The sequence below is a fragment of the Heterocephalus glaber genome, unplaced genomic scaffold, assembly GCF_053883595.1.
Source record: "Heterocephalus glaber isolate CG9 unplaced genomic scaffold, H.glaber_assembly_v1.0 deba00000937, whole genome shotgun sequence".
NCBI lineage: Eukaryota > Metazoa > Chordata > Mammalia > Rodentia > Bathyergidae > Heterocephalus > Heterocephalus glaber.
The window spans coordinates 5,138,616-5,160,153 of NW_028258173.1; the positions used below are offsets into that span (position 1 = coordinate 5,138,616).

Genomic DNA, 21,538 nt, shown 5'->3' on the forward strand with positions numbered 1-21,538 from the left:
GCGACCTGATTTGAAATCTGGTCATTGTAGGTGTAATTCAGGTAGTCACTGGGAGGTTGTTGTGGAGAAGACTGGGCCCCTAATCTGCTATGTCTTCGTGAGAAGGGAGAACTTGGCCCTAGAGTGGACACCATGCAAAGACTGGGGTTCAGCTGCCACCAGCCAAGGGACAGCCAGATGCTGGAGAGAGGTGGGAGCAGCGGGGTCCCCAGGCCCTTCACGGGGAGCGTGGCCTGCAGACGTCTCGACCTCAGACTCCAGGCCTCCAGATCGTGAGCCCATGGGTCTCTGCCCTGTAAGTCCCCCAGTCTGTGGCAGCACCCCAGAAAACTAATACAGCTTCAAATCCTTTCATGGAGGAAGGCCCCTTGAAACCCTGGGAGGTGGGGCTTCCCCAGGTTGTCAGGAGGACGTAAGAAAAATGTCCAGCTAATGATAAAGATAACAAAACAGCCAACAGTCATGTGCCAAGCTCTCTCTCTCTCTCTCTCTCTCTCTCTCTCTCTCTCTCTCTCTCTCTCTCTCTCTGTCTCTCTCTCTCTCATTGGATTGGAGATTGAACCCAGGGCCTTTGCACTGAGCTATAGCCCCAGGCCATTTTTCTTTTTCTTTAGAGACAGGGTCTTCCTAAGTCACTAAGTTGCCCAGGCTGGGCTTGAACTTTCGATCCTGCTGCCTCAGTGCTGGGATTATAGGAGTGCGCCACTATGCCCCGCTGCCAGGCTCTTTATGCATGTCATCTCTGTCAGTGCTCACACAGCACTGTGATCACTCCTAATACCCCTCAGAGCAGGACACCTGGTCCCTACAGGCCAATCCAAGGGACCTCCAGCCCTGTGTCCTCAGGGAGGGAGGCAGCCTGGGACCTCAAGGGAAACACTGGATTCAGTGAGGCAGAATCATGCCACTGGACTGTGTGAAGAAACACATTTCCCATCTCTCACATCATGGCCCATGATGCTGAGAAGCTTTGAGACAGGCAGGACTGCCCCACTTCACCCAGAACCGGCCTCACGGGAGGGAGACACTGGGTGGAATACCAGGACCACGGCCACGACTGAGCCAGAGGCCAGCTAGCTCAGGGGTGGGTACCTTGGGCTGCAGCCACCCCCATGGCAGTGGCAAAGGCTGAAAACTGTTTGGTAGAAGGTGTTTCCATGGCAACCACCCTCCTCCTCCAAGGCCATTGCCACAGTACAGGCCTGGACTTCTGTCTGCCCAAGGAGGGGACATGGGGACAGTGTCCAGCTTCCTGCCATCGCTGGACACTCCCTGGCCTTCCTCCAGCTGGCGCAGGTCACTCCGAGCCCTCCAGTCCTCCTGCCTATGGTCCTTCTCCATTCCTTGCCCTTTTATCTTCCTGTGCGCCCGTGTTAGAGGAGGAAGGACGCCAACCCGACAAATTCAGACAGGTGGGCAGCAACGCCCCACATATGGCAGGGAGAGGTGGGGACCAGGCTGGAGAGCTCAGAACTCGAGTCCTGGGTGGGACCTCTCCACCGCAGAGCTCCGTGGGGACTCCATGCAGTGACATGCTTTGGTTCCCCATCTCCCAACACCGCTGGGCTGTGCAGGCAAAGAAGGCCTGGCTCCTTGCACCCCAGCTCCAAGACCAGGGACTGTCCTTTCCCCACCTGGGCCCACGCCCCTCATCGTAAAATGCAGACCTGGCCAGGATCATCCTCACTGGGTTGCTGGAGAAGATCAAAGTTAAATTCATCAGGGGTCAGGCATGGTGCTGCACACCTATAATCCTAGCACTCTGGGAGGCCGATGCAGGAAGATCATGAGTTTGAGCCCAGCCTGGGCAACTTAGCTACTTTCCAACAACTTGTTTCAAAATGTAAAAAGGGCTGAGGATGTAGCTCAGTGCAAAAGCCTTGGATTCAATCCTCAGTACTGCAAATATAAAAGGAAGGAAGATAGAAGGAAAGATGGAGGGAAGAAAAGGTTCACCAATACTCACAGAAAGTGGCTGTTTTGATTGTCACTTTTTGTCATTGTTGTTATTATCATTGCTACATCAGCCAGCTCTGTGGCGAAGTCCACTGGAATCAGAACCCACCTCAGCGACAGTGTCTGGCGGTGGCCAGAATGGACAGCTCTGATGGGGTGACAGCAACATCCCAGGCCAACAGGTGCCCTCCCTGAGCTCTTCCTGCCCTGCCGGGTGGGACCACCTCTCAGTGTGCCCAAAGTATCACAGTGTCCTCCTGTGATGACACTGGGACCTCAAGAACCTGCCAGGGTCCAAAATCCTGGGGTGGGACCTCCCAGACCTGTAAGGCAACCCCTGACCTCATGGCCCGGGCCTGGGAACTGGCACAGAGATGAAGGGACTTGGCCAAGGTCACACAGTGAGCTAGGGACAAGGTAGCTGGGCCCTCCGAGCTGCTGGCGGTGAGACCTAGGCCTGCTTCCATTCTCTATGCAGCTGCTGAGCACGGGAGTCCCACCAAGACGATGGGTTCTTACTCGGGAGGTGACAGAAGGACATGCCAGGCCTCTGGCCCCTGCCCACGCCTCTGCCCAGACTGACCTGGGCCAGCTGCTCTCTGGGCACTTCACCAGGCTACGGAAGAGGCAGCTACCACAGGCCACCACCAGCCACCGTGCCTGAGGAAACCTGACCCAGGACACTCCACTTACTGCACTTCCCTGGGGCCAAGGGCACCGCCAGGGCCCTGCAGGGAGCTCTGCTCCCATAGGTGGCAGTGCCTCTGGCCCTAGTCCTCTGCTCCCAGCCAGACCGCCTAGGAGGCCTTGAGGCTCAGCTTTCCTCCCTGCCCCCTCCAGGTAACCACCCATTCTGAGCCAGGTCTGCTGCCCCGGCACGAGGGCTCCATGCCGCCCCGGGAAGGTTTAATTTCACCTTCCTCCCTGATTTATGAGGGTTGCATTCAATTAACAGGGGTATTGATTTCCTACAGCTGGCCAGCGTGCTTGCTGGGAGTTATTTTATTATGAAGCAGATTTCTTTCCTTTTAAAACAAGGAGACCCATGGACCTAGGTGCCTGCAGACACGCACACAGTGAGACACAAATACTACTGGGCCAGAAACTGGTGCACCACAACCGCAGGCTGACATGTCCTGTGTCTGTCTCTCGGGCCCACACACACCACAGGAGCTGTGGGACACCCCCACCTCACAGCAGCCTTCCTGCATTGTCCCTGTGTCCTCCCACCTCACCCCATTCAGAGCCCTACTAAGGCAGGAGGTGGGGGGTGGGGGACCCAAATAGGTGCCCAAGACCTGCCGGGCCCTTCTGCACTGAACAGGGGATGCTTCACTTCCAACCTCAAAGGAAATGCAAACACACACACCATTAACAGGATCGGAGCCAGGGCTGGCTGTGTGCCCTAACGGTGCAGGAAAGCTGGGGTGCTGAGCCTCCTGAACCCTCCACCCACACCCCCATTGCAGGCCCGACCACCTCCTGCCCAGGAGGACTGGATCCTCCCCTTGCAGCCGCCCTTGGCACTGGGGAACTCTGTCATGACCACCAACAATGCCCTACACCTCTCTCCTGGGCCCTTCCTGGACAAGGTCTGGATCAACCACCTCTGCAGCCTCCCACAAGCAGGACAAGAGGAGGACCGCCCTTGCTGGGACTCCTGGTCTCAGCCTGCCCCTGGCACCTGCTTGGCCATGGCCTCAATCCCGGCTCCTGTCCTCCCAGGTTCCCGCCCTGGCTGCTGGGCAGAGCTCACACTCAGAGCCTGGAAGCCACCCCACCCACTCGCATGCACACACCTTGTCCTGAAGCCCCTTGCTCCCTTCCTGGTCCGAGACCCCGAGTCACCACCACCTTGACTGCCACGGCCACCAGCCACCCACTGTCCCCGACCCATCCTTGGGAGTCTGCCGCCCAGGGGGGACAAGTGCCTGGGGTGGGGGGCAGCACAGGGCTGGAGAGAAAGCAGACTCACCCTTCCGCACGGAGCCGGACGTTGTCCTAACAGAGACATGCCCTGCCCTCCCTGTCCCTGCAGACTCCCCAGAGCTAACCTCCAGCTCTGCAGCCCTGCCAGCCCCAGCATCTCGCGCGGCAAGGGGAAGGAAGTTGAGGTTTAAATAATGCCTCTTTTTTAATTTAGAAGGAAATCCTTGTCTCATTTCCCAGAGACAAGAATTTTGATGTATTTCCTTTCTGCCACCTTTTCTGCATGCTTATTGTACATATGTTGAGTTTTACACACTTACTCCAACTCTATTTATAATTATGCAACCTGCTTTATTTCATATTTTCGCTTAACATTAAACCCCAGCTTCTCCTCTCCACGTAAGCGCCCCAGCGGGCCACTCCCACCTGCCTAGCTGGCCCCTCACCGACAGACAGACAGACATTTCCACAGCCGCCGAGCTTTCTGATGCTGGAAATGCATGCAGGGAGCAAGAGGTCTCCAAAACGGCCCGGAAGGTGAGATTCTCTTCCTGACACTGCCCGGGGAAGCCACCACTCCAAGGGCGAGGCCGTGTCCCCTGCGGCTGAGCCACTCAGCCAAGCACAGCAAGACCATTAGGGCCGGGGATTTGGCTCAGTGCTTTCGCCGCCTGCTGCACAAGTGCGAGGACCCGAGTTCGATCCCCGGTACCAAAAAAAACAAAAGGCCATGGAGCCCCCTCACCCGCCCAGCCTGCCAGAGCACGAAGCAGGAAACTGAGGCCCACTTTGTCCAACACACACTGCTGTCTTCTCCTTTGCATTGGCAACCTGTAGGACTGGAACCCAAGAGTACCCGAGGGGTCCTCCCTTCCCCTCCCCTTCTCCCCCTTCCCTGCCTTTCCTTCCTTCTTTCTCCGGCAGGTTCCAACTGAACATGAGAACAGATAAACCAGGGTGTTTGGGGCTGGAAGCACAGAAAGGAAATGGACCAAGCTTCTGCTCTCATGCAGCATAAACTCCAGCAAGGGAGATGGAAAACAAGCAAATGAGTGATGAATGCACACAGTGAGATGGTGATAAAAAGAGAAATAGGGGAGTGGGGTGTATTGTAAACAAGCCTTGGTGAGGGAAGGCCTCAATGGAGTCACTTGAGCAAAAACTGGAAGGAAGGGAGGGCTTTTTAACCCAGGCAGACCCAAGAAAAGAGTGGGCCAAGCAGCGGGAACAGCCAGTGCAAAGGGCCTGTGGCCAGCAGGAGACTATTGTGCTCCAGGAATAGCAGGGAGGCTGGGAACAGACAAAAAGGGCCAGAGAAACATGGAGCCAGGCATGTTAGTGCCACCAAACGGACTCTGAGTGAAATGGGGGACACAGGGCTGGGGTGTGCAGGGGCTCCTAACCCAGTCCTTGCTCCCTCGCCTGTTCCCTCTCCTCAGTGGGTCATCAGCTTTGACAACAAAGCTCCAAGCCCTCTCCTTGGAGTCCCCTTCCCCACCCTTGGGTCCCCAGCCTGGACTCAGCACACAGTGAACACTGGAAAGATACAAACACCCTTGAACATAGCTGGCCTCCAACTCTGGTATGTTTGCCACTGCAGATGAGCTGTATGGAGAATCCAAAGATCATTACTACTTGGCTTTTGGATCCATAATATGATGCTGTTTGCAGCAATCTGCCTCCCTAATTATGTTTTCCTAGGCGAAAATAGCAAAATTGCTTTCCCCGAGGACACACCAGCCACGAGCGGAAGACGGCACCCCAGAAGGTTCCAGAAGGGCAGGGGGAGGGCAGAGCTTCCTATTAGGCTGCAGAGAATCTCAAGGTGGGGCTGAGTGCGGGTGACAGAGTGGGGCCACTTGTCCCTGCCCCTGGGGTGGGCTGCGGTGTCTGCAGCGGGGTGTGGGCCACTGCTCTCCAGCCCTGAGGCCACGCTGTCCCTGGATTGATGAGTCTCCTGCGGGTCCGATGGCTCCCTGGCCTTGATGGATGCTGCTGTTTCCTGGACGGAGCTGGGAGGCGCAGCTTGGGCTCCGAGCACCCTCCTTCCCCAGAGGAGCTGAAGGGCAGGGCTGCTGGAGCAGAGACAGCGGCTGTGCGGGCAGCCAAGGAGCCAGGCCTGGAGCTGGGGCCAGCAGGACGCCCAGCAGGAGCCAGAGGGGTGCTCGGTCCCACCCTAGTGAAGGGGCCAGGGGTGGAGGCTGGGTCGGCAGCACGGCTGGACAAGGCAGGAAAGCGCAAGGCGGAGGGAGGGCGAGGGAGAAGCACATGCCACAGAGCAGGGAGGACGTGGCCAGGACGCAAGGGTTGGGGAAGATCGGCTGGTTGTGTGGCAGAGGAGAGATCTCTTGGCCTGGAGCCCACAGAGGCCCAACACCTGTCTCCCCGTCTCCACCAGCTTCTCTTTCCCTCTTTGCCACTTGGCTACTCATTTTTCACATAGCAGTCACTGATTTTTTTTTTTTTTTTTTCGGTACTGGGGATCGAACTTGGGTCCTTGTGCTTGCACAGCAGGTAGTGAAACCACTGAGCTAAATCCCCGGCCCTAGTCAGTGACATTTAAAAAACAACAAACCCAATGGCTTCTTGTGGCTCTTTTTTTTTTGGTACCGGGGATCGAACTCCACACCTTGTGCTTGTGAGGCAGGCGGCAGAACCACTGAACCAAATCCCCGGCCCTTGTGGCTCTTAAAATAGCTAACAAAGCCTTACATGATTTGGCCCTGTTGTCCTGGCCCATTCCACACCACACTGTACCATATCGGCCTCACATTGCCTCTTTCCTATAACATACCAAGTGAGCTCCTACCCCAGGGCCTTTGCACTTGCTCCTCTCTCTACTTCCTATTCTACTCCCAGCTCCTTGTGTGGCTGACTTCTCCCTATCACTCATGATCAACCTCAAACATATGACATGCAAGCAAAAGATATGATGAATGTGTAAATTTTTTAAATTACAGTAAAAGACATTGCCAGGGGGCTCAAAATACTCCTCCTTGCTGTGAACACACTTATCCCATCATTCTTGTCATTTTCTGAAATATTTCTGGAAGTCTTCTTTTGTGAGTATCTTTTTGCGGCTGCCTAATGTTCTGAAATTGAATCAAAACACTTACGGCAATTTCTGCCAAATAAAGACATTGCGGTGTATCCTCGCCCACCTTACTCAATGGACTCGGCACTGTCAAAACATCCGTGAAAGGGAAACGTTTGATTGATTCAGGACATCAAGGCAGCCAGGGCAACACAAGTAAAGACATTCACAAAAGAGGACTCCAGAGCTGCTTCTGAAAGTGGCAGAACGATGGGAGAAGTGTGATCGAAGCAGGGGCATCTTTGGAGGGGATTAATGCCAACGTTCTCTCACTGTAATACATTTTTAAAATTTAATCACTCACTATTTTTTTAATCACACCTCGTACAGATGCAGAGGGCTTCCTAGACCACTGGGTGTGACCAGCCGTCTCCTAGCCTTTGGAGCGCATCAGTATCTGAAAGGATCTCAGTTCTTTATTTTCCTCAGTTGTTCCTGACAAGAATCCAGAGCTTGTCACTGAGTCCCCAGCCCCTGACAGGGGTGTTAGGGGCCTAACACAAGCGTGAGCGGATCCCTTGTGCTTATTCTGTGAGGCCCTAGTCTGACAGGGGCAGGGGTGAAACAGCTCTAACTGGGGTCCTAGCAGCCATAGAGGAGCCAGCTTCCTGCAGGTGGGGAGCTCTCACTGCGTGTGTTTCGCATTTCATCCCAGGATCCAAGACTGTACCTCAGTGCCTGTGCTTTTTGAACCCAAAACAAAACAACAACAACAAAAAATCAGAGCACAGAGTCTAACAAAGGTCTTTTTTTCCCTGATTTGTGAATGAATTAATATAAAATCTCACTGAGGGATAAAAACTAAGCCACGCTGCATGAATGGCCCACAAGAGCGCGAAGGTTAGAAAGGCGCCTGCAGAGCACTGCACAGCTGTGTGGCTTGGGCTGCTGGGCCCTTGGGTTTCTCCTGTGCAGAGACAGAAACCCCCACAAGGTGGTGTGGGATTGAAGCGACTGTGAGGCAATGTGTTCAGACAGACGCGACTGTCCTTGGTCCCGGCCTGGCTCAGGAAGGTCCCTCAGTCACAGCCCACAACTGCACCACGGGAAGGCATATTCAGCTTTCCTCACAGCCCACCTCTTTCAGTCTGTTTTTCCATTTCCCTTCACATTTGTATGCCTTCCCTCCAGCGTCTCACTTCCCTTCTCTGGCCCTTCAACAACTTTCACCTTAAATCCTACACCATCTAGAATGAGATTTCTCTAAACGATTTCTTTCAAAAATGCATTCTGGATCACACATTAGCCCCATTCACTTAGCATGATCGCTATTTCTCAACCCTCCCCTTCCCCTTGCCTGTCCTTCGTCCTCCCCTTCTGATGCCCATTTTCTCTCCACTTTTAGCTCTCTTCGGATCATTGTGCCGTATGTTCTTCGTGCTCTCTAATGTCAATTTCTGCCTACCTCAGGTCTTCCCAAATAACCCTCACTTCCCTGACTTTCCCTCTGGGACCCTTTGGATTTTGCTGCGGTCCTTCACTCTTCCTGACCAAGGGTGCCACCCCCATTGCGTTCCTCACACCCTCCCGCAACTCCTTAAATTTGTCTTCTCCTGAAGACCCCACGCGTCCCTCTCCCCATTCCCAGACCCTCCTAGGTCTCTGGGAGCCTTCACAGCCTCTCCTTCCCCAGCCGCCTGAAGTTTTCAGTCACAGCCACCATCGGTGCCCTCAGCACCCGCACCCAGCCTCCACCCGGCCCTCCAACCTGCCTCTGCCTCCTGCAGCTCCTGCAGCCACTGCCCCAGCTCCTGCCAGTAGCTGTGCGCTGCCTCCACATTCTCTCGAGCCTCCTGCAGCAGCAGTTCCGTCTCCAGCTCCACAGACCCCCTCATCTGGCCGCACGACTGACTTCAGCCTCTCCTCTTAAATTTCTGGTGTTGAGCATTTTGTTCCAGTGGCAGGAATGTGAGTGGTACAACTGACAGGACCTGGACCATGCTCTGACAGTGCACTGCATCTGCGCCCCCGCACACCAGGGCCACACCCGCACCCACCCCGTGCCCACCAGGCCCTCACCTGTCTGCCGCAAGGTGCGTGTCACTAGCTGCCCGGTGCAGCTCGCTGCTGTTCTCCAGCCGAGCCAGCATGTCCATGCGCTTCACCATCAGCTCCAGCAGGTCGCTCATCTTGCGGAGGACGCCTCGGGACTCAGGGCCACCCAGCACTGTGGGCAGAGTGTGGGCACCATCAGCAGCCTGGAGGCCACCTGAAGCCACCTGACCACCCGGCCCCGCTCCCATCTTCCTTGGCCACCACAGAGCAGGAGTCAGAAGACTGGGCCTGCCCCAACCACCGCCCCGGGGACAGGAGCCCCCTTTGCCCCTTTGCCCAGTGGGAAACCACCCCCCTCCCTACCTGCTGTGCAACCCTGGGAACGTCTGTTACCCTCTGGGCCTCGGTTTCATTGACTGTAAACTAGAGCTTTAGACGTAAGCCCTGAGGGGGTCCGGGGCCGCAGCAATCCTCGGGGCTGGTAGAAGAAAGGGAAGGAGTCCCAGCGTCCCCACCCCACACGACCTCAGATCAGGGTTCTCTACAAGTGTGGTCTGTTGTCCACCGGCTCGGAAGCTCCTAGCCAGCCCCGACCTGCACCGGGCCCTGGGATCCGTGCTTCCTCTGCTCCCCACGTGATTCTGATGCATCTTGGGGTGCTGTGCTCTAGGGGCCTCGGCTGTCGTCCCCTCGCCCCACTTCCCCTGCTCAGCCTCTGGGCTCCCACCGCAAAAAACCAGCGTGAACTTCCCCTGAGTCGCATGCTGGTCTTGGGCTCCCCAGGGCCAACTGACAAGGACGCCACCCCCCTCAGCCTGGGCAAGGGAGAGACCCTAACCTGCCTTCTTTTTTGGAGGTGGGGGCAGTACTGGGGATTGACCCCAGACCCTTCACACGGAGCTACATCCCCACCCAGCCCTTTAATTTTTTATACAGTCTTGCCAAATTGCCCAGGGTGGGCTCCATCTTGTAATCCTCCTGCCTCAGCCTTCCAGAGTGCTGGGATTACAGGTGTCTGACACCATGCCCAGGTTCTCCCTTGCCATCTTCATTATAGTCTCTGGAGATTTTGGACAGCCCTTCCGTGCAGCCCATAAACCGCAGTAGGGGAGTGAAGCAGAGAGGGAACAAGGGAGGTCGTCATGGGAGGCATAGCCTCAGCCTTGCTGGGTGCCAGGCTGGCCTCAGAATCACCCCACTCTGGCCAGGGAAGGGTATTTATGTGCCATCCCCCGCCAGTCCCTGGGCGAAGGCTGCTCCAGGGATGTCACATTCCAGCGTTTCCCACCTGCCAAGGGGGCTCCTGGGCCCGGCAACCCGGGTGCTGGCGGTGGGAAGTCTGCCCCGTGGGCACCAGGGTCCCAGGGGCTGGGGGCTACACACAGCCACAGCAGCCTCTGCTCAGGGAAGAAAAGCTGGGACAGCCAGCAGGCCTCGCCGGGGAAGGGGCCCCCACACAGGCTGCCTCAGACCCTGTGTGACACTGCGTGGAGTCACGGTGCTGCTCTCAGTGTCCCCAGTCTGCAGCCGAAGGTCATCACACCTGGCGGTGGCAGCAGAGAGCTTGTGGCAGGCCACTGAGAACAGAGGAGGGAGAAAGGGGACGAGAGGCAATGAGCCATTGAGGAGAGGGAGCCGAGGGAGCCGGGGGTCCTCTTGTCACTGGGGCTGCTGTGACGCTGCCCTTTCTCCTGGCCTCCACCGGCTGACTCGAGACACCGCCTGGCGGGTCCTGGGATGGAAGGTGGGAGCTAGGAGGGTCACTCTGGCCGGCCTCGGGATGCTGGCTGCTGCTGGGCATCAGCCCACAGCAGCGAGGAGGAGCAGTGTCTCTTCTCAGAGACGAGTCAGAAGAGCAGGAGGAGGGAGCTGCCCACGAAGTCCCCCACAGCAGGGGGTGCTGGAAGGAAGGGAAACAGCGTCCCCACTACTGCCAGGAGAACAGCGATGGCCTTCCTCCTCTTCCCTCAGAAAGCTGAGCTGATTTCTAAACAATCAGTTAGGCCTGGAGAAGCTTCACAAAGAGCCTTAAATAACGCCAGCTTGTGCCCTCTCTCTCCACTCTCCACTCCTTCGAATTCTATCAGTTCATCCATCAGTGAATCGACGGGATGGGGATCAGACAAGACACAAATAAAACCTCACCGAGGTGGGGCGACCTGACCCTCTCAAGCCACTTCCCTCTGAGACCCCCACCCCAGCCCATCCTCAATGGCTGGAAGACAGCCAGAGCTTCACAGAGGGAGAGGAGAGGCGGTGACCAACATTTTAGCTTGAAAGGCAGGGGGACATCAGATGTTCTGACCTGGCCACTGCCCTGCAGAACACCAGAGGCATCATCTATATTTTGTGGCCGGCTGGTGGGCACTGGAGTTGTGAAGTACACAGCCTGCTCAGCCTCCCTGGGCAGCCCAGGTGGGCCACGGCTCATGGCTCAGGCTGCAGTGGCCCCTTCCCCGAGGGAACAGGATGAAAACCAGAAAGCAAGACCATGACTGAGCCTCCCTAGAATCCAGGCCTGAGAGCACCCATGGCTGCCAAGCCTGCACCCTGGCTTCCAGGATGGGTGGATTCCCCGATGCCTGGGGCCGGGCCCCTGCCCACTGCCCTCTGGCCCCTGCCCACCCCTAGCCTCCTTTGCCTCTCCCCACTGCACCTCTCCTGGGACCTCACAGTTACTGCTCTCCCAGCCCCACCACCCAGGCTGCAAAATAACCAGAGGGGCCAATAATGGCCAAGACTGGCCTCGAGCTGTGGGGGCATGGCCACCAGCACACCACAGGCCGGGGACAGGGACTCCAGACCTACACACCACTGACCAAGTGGGGACAGGTCACTCTCCTGTGCTTGGCCTCAGTCTCCCCTGTGTAAAACAAGGGGCCTGGAGTCCCTGGGCTCTGAGTTCCCCTCACCTCTATTTCTGTTTCCGAATCTTTCCTAACCGCTTCTAGAGACTAGGATAAAGGGAAGGGATTACCCCAGAAGAAGCTAGCCACTGCATCCTCAGAGAAATTTCTGTTTTGCTTTGGTGACCCCCCAGGTGGACAGGAGAGTTGTATGCCCAGAGCAGACAGAGTACAAATGACTGCATATTCAACAGGAGACAGAAGCTTCCTGGCACAGCCTGGGATCCAGAGAGAGGAGGCCCAGGGGCAGAGGGGATCCAAGGATGGGGAAACTCCTACTGCAGGGGCTGCACAGGCTTCTCTTGGGGGTTCAGGGACAGAGGGAAGTGCATCTGCTTGCTGTGCCAGGCAGCGGGTTCAAGCTCTCATGACAGCCACCTCTGTGCTGGCAGCTAACTCACAGTCCCCTTGGGCAGAGGGGCTGAGGGCAGCGGGGTGCCTTTCCCTCTGGGTTAGTAGAGGGGGACTGAGGAGGCAGGAGGGAAGATACTGAGTTGGATAATTTGGCAGAAGCAAGAAATCAGAGCCAAGATGACAAGGGAAATACAGGCTGCCCTGGCCCCTCCCCAAGAATCCTTGCCGGGGTTGTCCGTGGCCCTTCCTAGGGAGGGTTAACCCAGGTCTTACAAAATGTCAACAGATGGAGTGACCCACATATGAACATGTGGGCAGAAGTCTCACTCTGGCCCTGGTGAAAGAGTCAGGGCCACTTTGGCTGGGTTTCTAAGGCCTCTCTTCATTGTGGACCAGGACGGCGATTCTCCCTAGCTTCTGGGGCTCAGGAGCAGCTCAGACACCCCTGAGACCTGGGGAGACAGCACATCACCCCTTTCCGAAGAGCTCCAGAGGTATGTAACACATTTCTGCCCTGCAGACACCCTAGACAGGGGACACAGGTGGGAGCAGGCTAGCCGGATGGCCCAGCCGAGTGACAGGCTGCTCGAGTGCCATGCTGGCCCTGACTATCAGCAGAGCAGGCCGACGCGGTTCCCCCGAGTCACTTCCTACTCTTGCTGTCGGCTGAATTGAAATGTATTTACTGTGCGGCCCCAGCGATACATCTCAGAACTAACACACGCTCCCGCCATATTTCCATATAAATAAGGAAAGCTGGGACGCGAGAGATACAAATGGCTCCTCACATTTATAGACCGGGGTATTTTTATTACCCGCCGAGGCCCATCTCCTCCCCAGACACTCTCTGTTTCTCTCTGTCTCTCCCCGACCCTGCACTGCTACTTCCTGGAAACTGAACAAGCCCCCACCTCCCCAACACGAGAGACCTCCTCGGCCCTCAGGAGCCAGTTGAGTCCCTCTGGGTTTGCACAGCTTGAGAAACATGCAGGTTTGGCTCTCTGCACAATGCTGTCGCCATGCCAGAAAGCCAGCCAGGGCTGTGGTGTCCGGGCTCTGGGCAGCGAGGAGACCAGGACAGGCCCGGGAGGCTGGATGCAGCTTTCTCATCCCCACGGGGCCAGGCCGCTGTCCAAAGCCACTGTTGGAGGGAAGAGCCCAGGAGCCATCCAGCACCTGAGCATCCTCAGGTCCAGTGCACGCAAGGCAGGGCATCTAGCAGGGCCAGGCCACAGGAGACCTCAGGGCAGACACAGGGCAGACTCCAGCCCGTGGACCTCTCCCCAGAGAAGCCCCCAACTGCTACTTCTTCAGGTCAAAACAGGGAGCCAGCCACAGCCCCGCTAGCTCCTGCCCAGGTGTTCAGAGGTGACTTCCTGGAGAGGGAAGCAAGGGCCGCTCAGGGGGCGCTGGGTGGAGGGGCAAAGCTGCCTGGGGAGGGAGGTGCCCCAAACAGCCTCCCCCAGTGCCCAGGCCTGCCCGGTGACAAGAGGAAATGAAGTTAGAGCTCCTGAGTGATGATTCCCGTTCACCTCTTCCCTCTTGGATCGGTGAGACGAGCGTGCAGAATGCAGGAGATGCCTGTTTCGTTTGTAATCCCAACTGGCACACTCGATCATGAAGCGTTCACTGGCCCACAGAAGGTGCAGCCCCGCCAGGAGGTGGCACAGCGGGCTGGATCAGCTCTCCTCAGCCCTGCAGGAAACCCTCCCCTGCCGCCCCGCCCCGCCAGTGCCTTGGTCTGCCTGGGACCCCACTTCCCTCTCCAGTGCAGCGGGCGAGGAGAGGTGTTTTTCCTGTTTGTGCTCAGACTGCTCTGTTGACCAATGTCAGTGTTTGTTTGTTTTTTTCTTCCTAAATGGCAGGGCCTCAGTGGGCTTCCTTCTCCTAATTCTGCCCAGGGGCGGCTCAGACCCCACAGAACGGGCATTATCCACCACTCCACCCCTAGTCCACCATCCCCAGTGTCCTTCCTGGACCTTGCACAGCCAGGCACACAGCCAACCTCCCCTCCCAGCCTCCCTCCTCCTGTTGGGGTCATGCTGGCACCTGGGAGCTGTCCCCAGCCGTAGTGTGGAACCTAGTTTGAGGAGGACCTCTCTCTAGAATCAAAATTCTTAAACCACAATGCACACTGCTTTCCAGGCCCACGTCCCTGCCTTGAGTCTTTACAAATTAGCTGGAGCTAAGGCCATAAAAAAATTTGGGGGGGCCAGGGATTTAGCTCAGTGGTTTCGCAGCCTGCTGGGCATGTGCAAGGACCCGAGTTCGATCCCTGGTACCAAGAAACAAAAAAAAGAATTTGGGGGACAAGCCAGACATGGTGATGCAGGCCTGTGATCCTAGCACTTGGGAGGCTGAAGCAGGAGGATTGCCAGGAGTTCAAGGCCAACCTGTGCTACACAGTCAGACCCTGTCTCAAAAGTAAAAGGAAGAAAAAAATCATGGGACAATGAGAATTGGGATATAAACTGGTTTAGGGCCGTTCCTCCTGGTTTCTCCAAGGCTCCCTCCTTATCCATGCCTCCTCTTCCCAGACTGTTGGTCCATATTCCAGGTACTCAGCTCCCAGCCTGGGGACTTGGGTAATGTGACCAGGCTTTGACCTCGATCACCCTGGTCTAGAACTAATGCTACAGCCCATGAGAGACCCAGAGACTCCACTCCTCAGAATGCCCCGACAGAAACCCTGCAGGCGCCCAGCAGGGGTCACACACGGCAGTGGTCACAGCTGCTCTACTCCCAAAGTTCCAAACCAGAAACAACCCAATGTCCCTCAATGACATAGTGGGGAAATACACGGTGGAGCCCACGCCTGCAATCCCGGCACTCTGGAAAGCTGAGGCCGGAGGATCACAAGTTTGAGCCCAGCCTGAGCAACTCAGGGACAGCAAGACCCCGTCTCAACCATATACCAGGAGAGAGGTGACTCTCCCATGTCAATGTTGAGAGGAAGAACCGCACAAAGGAGCACTCACTCTTCATGAAGTCCCAGCCCAGGCACAGCCGTTCTATCCTATCAGAAATGAAGGTCGTGACTGTCCGCAGGAAAGCAGTGCCAGGGAGGTGGCACGGGGACACCGGGGCTGCTCGTGTTGTTTCTGGATCTGAGGACACGGATTACGTGTTCGCTTTGTGTATTTTAGGCCTCAATGAAAAGGTGAAGCACCTGCACCAATGCACACACGCATCCACACACAGGCACATGCACGTTTCCCTGGTCCACCCACAAGACCTTGGACAGCTTCCGTCCCCAGTGAGGGACAAGAGCTGAGGCTGGGGCCGGCCCTTCCCCAGCTTCCGGGCACACCTCTCAGTGCAGACCCTCAGCAGGGCCCTCACAAGCCCCTTGCGGTCTCCTCATCCTGGGCCCAAGGCTGGCAGGACAGGGCAGGGGCTGTGGGACAGGGGCGTCACCTTGGCCCCCTGACCCAGAAGAGCGATGGCCTGCCACAAACTCTTCCTGTCCCAGCCTGCCTAAGCCGACCTCTCAGAGCCCTGACCGTGCTGCAGGCCAGGCTTCCGGAAGCCCTGGCAGCCACCCAGCCAGACAGGCGTACCCCGCTTGCAGGGGTCGCACCCCGGGAGCCGGACCGTCAGCCTTTGCACCCCACCACCGACCCCCTCCCCCAAGTCCTCCAGCTTGCCTTCACGCCTGCCCAACCCCTCTCAACCTCAGCCCCAAGTGAGACCGCACCTCCTCGGTCTTCTGCCCCAGGGCCCTTCCTGCAGGGCCCTCGGCGGGTTCCACACTCCCAGCGTGCACAGACCCCCGCTCGCCACCCGGGGCCAGTGGGGACCCTCATACCCGCACCCTGGGGAAGCTGTGGCATCATCCCTGCCTGCCAGGGGAGAACATGGAGGCTCAGGGAGATCGAGTGATCTCTGCGAGTCAGAAACGGGATCAATCAACTTACACCGAGCCTGAATGACTAATAAGTGTGAGATTCCTTCTGGGAGCTTTTGCAAGTTTAAAGGAGAACGTGCGAAACCAAACGGATGAATCGAACGATGAGCTAGCAGATGGCGTGGTAAGTGCCACTCAGAGCACCCACTCTAGATGACAACCGCTGCTACTTGGAATGTGTACGATACTCATCGCTGGGAACAGGGGACCAGAGAGCCGAGCCCTGTGAGTCTGAGAAGGGACTTGGAAATCGCCCGAGCCAAGCGTCTCCAGAAACCCCTTTGCCTCAGTCTCCCCACTGCTCCATGCTTTCCTTTCCACCGCTAACCAAAAGGCCCCGCGGGGCACCCTGGGCAGGATTCTATGGCTCACCGCTGCCACCATCCCCAGCAGGGCCCGGCAGGAGGACTCCCAGTTTGTCAAACCCATGCCGTGTGACAACCACCTGTACCAGGTAATTCCATGGGTGAGCCCGTCCAATCCAACCTCTGGAAAGCTCCTGTTTTTCCTCTCCGCTGGTGACCTAAGAGACTTGGCCAGTGGCACGCAGCAAGGAGGTGATGAACCAAGGAGCTAACCCATCTCAGCTGGTGCCTGAAGCGTATGCATGCTCTGAACCACAACTCCACTCCCCGAAACCATCACATGGGCCAGGAGCAGTGAAGAACAGGGCCTGATCTACAGCCTAAGAGCTCAGAGAGGAGACACAGGAGCCCATGGCCAGGCCAGGCCCCCACTGAGGCCACAGCTTGGACCAGAGGCACAGAACATGTGTGTCTCAGAGGCTGGGGTCATATCCAGGGACAGCCCCCGACACCCCAACTGAAGGAGCCATGCAGGCAGTCTCTCCTGATGCCTGGAGACCCGGGGCCCCAGGCCTCTTCCCCTGGTCTGAAGATCCTGGCCAGAGGAAGCCTCCGGGCACAGGAAGGACCAGAGCCAGTGTGCAAGGTCACCCAGCCAAGGCTGAGGCCCCACTTGCCTTACCCATTCACCTGTGAGGTGGCCAGGATGCTGGGACAGGGCCCCAGGAGGCCCCCACCTCCCCTTCGACTCAAAAACACTAGCTTTTACTCCCTTTGTTCTCGAGATACCTTCTGTGCGGATGGTGAAGGGTGAGTCCCCCAGGCGCCGGGTGGAGAACTGGCCTCCCAGAGAGGTCATCAGGAAGCAGAGAGTGAAGAAGCCGATGCCCAGGACAAAGAGCCTGTGGGAAGAAGAGGGCAGGTCAGCAGGCAGGCCAGCGACACAGTGTCCCCAGCCTCCACCTAGGAGGGGCACATAAACACTGTCAGAACGAGCGAGTGAGGAAAAGAAGCCAGGGGTGGATGGGGTAAAGAGAGCAGGAGCTGCATTTTGGGGCCCGGAAGGGCACTCTCCATGGCAGAGCCAAGGGCAGGCTACAGGACACTGGGCACAAGCCCATGAAAGACCATCAGGGAGAAGGATGCCATTTAGGTAGAAATCTGGGCAGGATCCAGCCCTGAGACAAAGCCTGGCTCATCAGCAGTAACAGCTTCTCAAAGTGTGGTCCCCGACCCGCAGCATCACCTGAGATTCATCAGAAATCCGCATTCTGGAGCCCCAAGCCCCAGCCCTCTGGGCTAGACACGGGGGCAGAGCCAGCCCTCTGTTGTAACAAGCTCTCCCAGCGACCCTGACACATGCTGAAGTTTGAGAACCACTGGTATAGACGGAACACCAGGGCCTGAGGTGGCCACGGAGCAGGTAATCGGTCTAGCTGAGACCCACCTGGATCCCATCCATCACCTCCGCCCGTGTACCTGCTGCCAGCAGTCACGGGCACTCTGTAAAAGCTCCGTATCTGTGTTCTCAGGGGTGCTGTGTACCCTGTCGCTGCTACATGGTAAGATCCCAGGCAAGGCCACCTGGGCCCCTGCTGTCCCCAGACCCCTCCCCGTTGTCCCACCAGACCCACACACAGTGCCTGCCAGCCTGCTCCACTGACGCCCAGAGGAGGCTGATCAGACATGACCTCACTCAGTCCCTCAACAGATAGTTATGGATTATCCACCAGGTAGCCAGGGAGCCAGCAGGGAACCAGACACAAAACCCATCCCTAAGCCCAGCTCGGGCTCCTGACCCTTAATGCTCAACCTGAGCCCCAAACAGGAGAACTGGGCTGGGAGTGCAGCCTTGGGAGCAGTCAGAGGTGGTAGATGTTCCAGGACCTTGACTCTACCAGGGGACACGATGTACCAGCAGAGCCCCGAGGGGAGGCCCCTCCTCTGGGTCAGTGTGAGAAGCCTCACCTGTGTGGAGCCAGGCTGCCCAGAGAGGGCTCCACAGGCCATGCCAGGGACTTCCAGCTGCCCTACCTCCTCTCCCCAAACCCAGGGCTTGTTTGTATCTTTATGCAAGACTTGCTCTATGCATTTTAATCTTCATTATTTGAAACTGGCAGAGCAGTATTTAATTAAAATTTGGTCCACTAAAGAAAACACATAATTGCAGAAGAAAATAAAAAGCACAACAAAATCCCCAGCCCACGTTTAAAGGAAGCTGTTAGAGATTAAGCCAGAGAAGGGCAGGACCCTAAGAGAGAGGGTCCCAGGAGCATCCCTGGGGAAAACTTACAGACATGTCCCTGCCAGGGGGGACAGGGATGCAATTCAGTGGGCAAGACAGCACCAGAGACACCGGATTCCTCCCAGTCTAGGGTGGGACTCAGAACCTGTGTTCCCTTAGAGGGAATCAGGCAGGTCTTGGGTGACAGCAGAGCAACAGTGCAGCAAAGGGGCTGTTGCACACCCAGAGAGACCCCAGTGGGGGCAGCTATTTGTCCTCCAGGCCTGAGGACAAAGGACTCCCCCAGCTGTTCTCAGCCTTCCACCTCTCCCCAGCCCTGGAGGGGTATTTACAGCTGGAGGCCTGGGCTGCCTGCCAGGGTCCAGACTCCCATGGGAAAGGTGTCCCCACCCTTAGCCCAGACCCTGAAGCCCCAGCACCCTTCATCTGATTCTCTCTGCCAGTCACCAACCCTGGGGTCCAGGGTTCCCCAAAGCAGCTGGGCTCATATACAGAGGAGCCAAGTTAAAATGGTTCCATACATCCATACATCCATTCAAGCAACATTTAGGAGCATCTATAGAATAAAGGCCCTGCCAGAAGCTCTAAGAAAACCAAAAGAATAGCATTCCCAGCCCACCTTGGGGATGAAGAAGTTGGGATGATGTAATCAGAGGCCTGTCCCCGATCTGAAGGGGAAATGAAAACCCCCCTGGTGGCTGTGAGACCCTGAGGTTAAGTTGCACCCAAGGGGAGAGCATACAACTTCAACTCCAATGCTGTCAGATAGGAGCCTGGGTGGGCCTGGTGGCACAGGCCTGTAGTCCCAGCACTCAGGAGGCTGGGGCAGGAGGATCATCATGAGTTCGAGGCCAGCCCGGGCTGCTTAATGAGTTCAAGGCCAGCCGGAGCTACATAGCAAGATCTTGTCAAAGAAAAACAAAGCTCGGAGATGGGGACAGGACCTGAGAGGGAAGCTGCTCTGGGCTGGGCGCTGTCCGAGGTACTGGGGGCAGCCAGCGAGGCCTCGAATCGCACCAGGAAACGTCTGGCAGAAGCGAGGCTTCCGGCGATTTACAGGGTGGGGGCCCACATGGGGTGGGAGACAGGATGAGGACCCTCTCGGAGTCCCGGGCAGACCAGGAAAAGATCGGAGGCTTTCCCTGGAGGAGCAAGGCCCTTTCCAGAGACGCCCACTTCTCACCCATCTTCCCGTGGGCACCTCAGGCCAGGGGTTCCTGGCGCCCTCCAATAACCCGCGTAAAGCCCCCCCCCCCCCCAGATCCCGTCTCTGCTGTCCCACGTCCTCCCAGACCAGCCTGACCGGTCTGAGCGCTTCGGCCCCCAGCGGATGCCCTCACACTGGGAGGCCAGGGTGTCATAGTCTCCCCACCCCCAGCTCCAGGGGGACTTGCAGGGAGACTGGAGGGGACCTGGAGGGCTTGGGAGGACACTGGGCTCCAGCTGGAGGCCTGGAGGAGAGGGCTCGAGTCTGCCCGCCCGGCAACCCAAGCCCGGCGCCTCCTCCCCTGCAGCTCCAGGTCCCCACCTGTGGCCTGTCCCGAGTCCCGCCCCGCCCTGTCCCGCACCCTCCACCCCCGCTCGGCAACTGTCTCCGGGCTGAGACTCCAGCCCTGGGGACGCCAGCGCGGGGACTTTGGGGCGCCTGGGAGAGAAGGAGCTGTCCCGCACGCGGGGTCCTGGGGTGAGACAGCAGAGCCCGGTGAGTCCCGCAAGGCCAGGGCGCCCACGGTGCGTGTGAGGGGTCGTCTCCTCGGTCCGCCCTCCCGTTCCCGCTGAGCCCCGCGGTCGGGGATGAGTCCCCCTCTGAAGTCCTCGCCCCAATCTCGGGGTCCTCCGGTCGTAGACAGGCCCCCCGCCTGCAGGCAGGAAGGGCGTGCCTCCGAGGCGGGGCAGGGAGGACGGATCAGGCCGAGGGGTGGGGGCCGACCTGGGGCCAGACAGGCGGAGCGAGGGGGCGCCGCTCGGGGCTGTGCACCAACTTTGCCGCCCAGATGAGCCCGACCGCGACGCGAGGGGAGGGAGGACCCGAGGGGCGGGAAAGAGGCGCGTGGGCTGGGGCGACTTCCTGGGCCCAAGACCACAACCTGAGGGCTTTCGGACTCGTTCCCACCTCCGCAGCCCAAGCCCTCTCCAATCCAGACCAACTCGGGACAGGTCCAGAATCGCACTCCCTCCCCGCCCGCACCCGAAGCCCCACTCCATCGTTCCTTCGGCCCCACCGGCACCACCGAGGGCTGAAGCGCGCGCCCCCTTTGCCACTGGGACGTCCTTCGCGTCCTCGCAGGGACCGACCCCGCCCCCGCGCCCACCTCCACCGGCGCCAAGCCCGAGAGAACTTTACCGAAAGGGTCTCAGGGTGACGAGGCATCTTCTGATCATTATCTTCCCATCCGGGTTGACTGTGATCATGGTTCAAACTTGTCTGGCGAAGCCGCGGGCGAGGCCGGACGCACCGTCCTGGGCACGGCTCCCGCCGCGTCCGGGGCCGCGAACCCGCTGCGGGCCGAAGCCGGGTCAGAGCGGGGCGGGGCACGGGGCTCGGTGGCCTCGCTGCTCGGGCCGCCGCGGGCGTCGCGGCCTCGGCACCGCGGAAGGGAAGCGGCGCGGCTCGGAGGGTGGCGAGGGCGCCCGGCCCGGCCGTCTCTGCGTCTCCTCCCTCCCGCTCACATCGTGGGGGCCGGGAGGCGGCGCGCCCCCAGACCGCCGGCCGCGCGTCTGCCTGCTCGGGCTCGCTCGCTGGGCGGGACGGCTCCGCGGCGCGCAGACGGGCTCCCCGCGGCGGGCGCCCGCATCCCCGGCCCCGCGCCTTGGCGCCGGCTAGACGCAGCCCAGGGCCCGCGCCCC

The 21,538-nt window shown here is 58.3% G+C and overlaps 1 protein-coding gene across 4 annotated transcripts in view; it reads right to left on the reverse strand.

Moving 5' to 3' along the window:
• The window catches only part of Mgat5b (alpha-1,6-mannosylglycoprotein 6-beta-N-acetylglucosaminyltransferase B), a 59,955-nt gene extending 38,674 nt beyond the window's left edge, over nucleotides 1–21,281 (reverse strand). Inside the window, exons 1-3 of one of the 4 annotated variants that reach the window (XM_087208420.1) lie at nucleotides 21,036–21,281; nucleotides 17,236–17,348; nucleotides 8,999–9,146 (exon numbers count right to left, since the gene is read on the reverse strand). In XM_087208420.1, the coding sequence (XP_087064546.1) occupies nucleotides 8,999–9,146; nucleotides 17,236–17,348; nucleotides 21,036–21,103 (329 nt within the window). In that variant the 5' untranslated portion in view covers nucleotides 21,104–21,281. Of the gene's footprint in view, nucleotides 1–1,966; nucleotides 2,126–8,998; nucleotides 9,147–17,235; nucleotides 17,349–21,035 lie in introns of those variants that run through there. The other 3 variants (XM_087208419.1, XM_021241125.2, XM_087208421.1) reach the window with 3 other exon arrangements.
• Nucleotides 21,282–21,538: the final 257 nt, after the last annotated feature.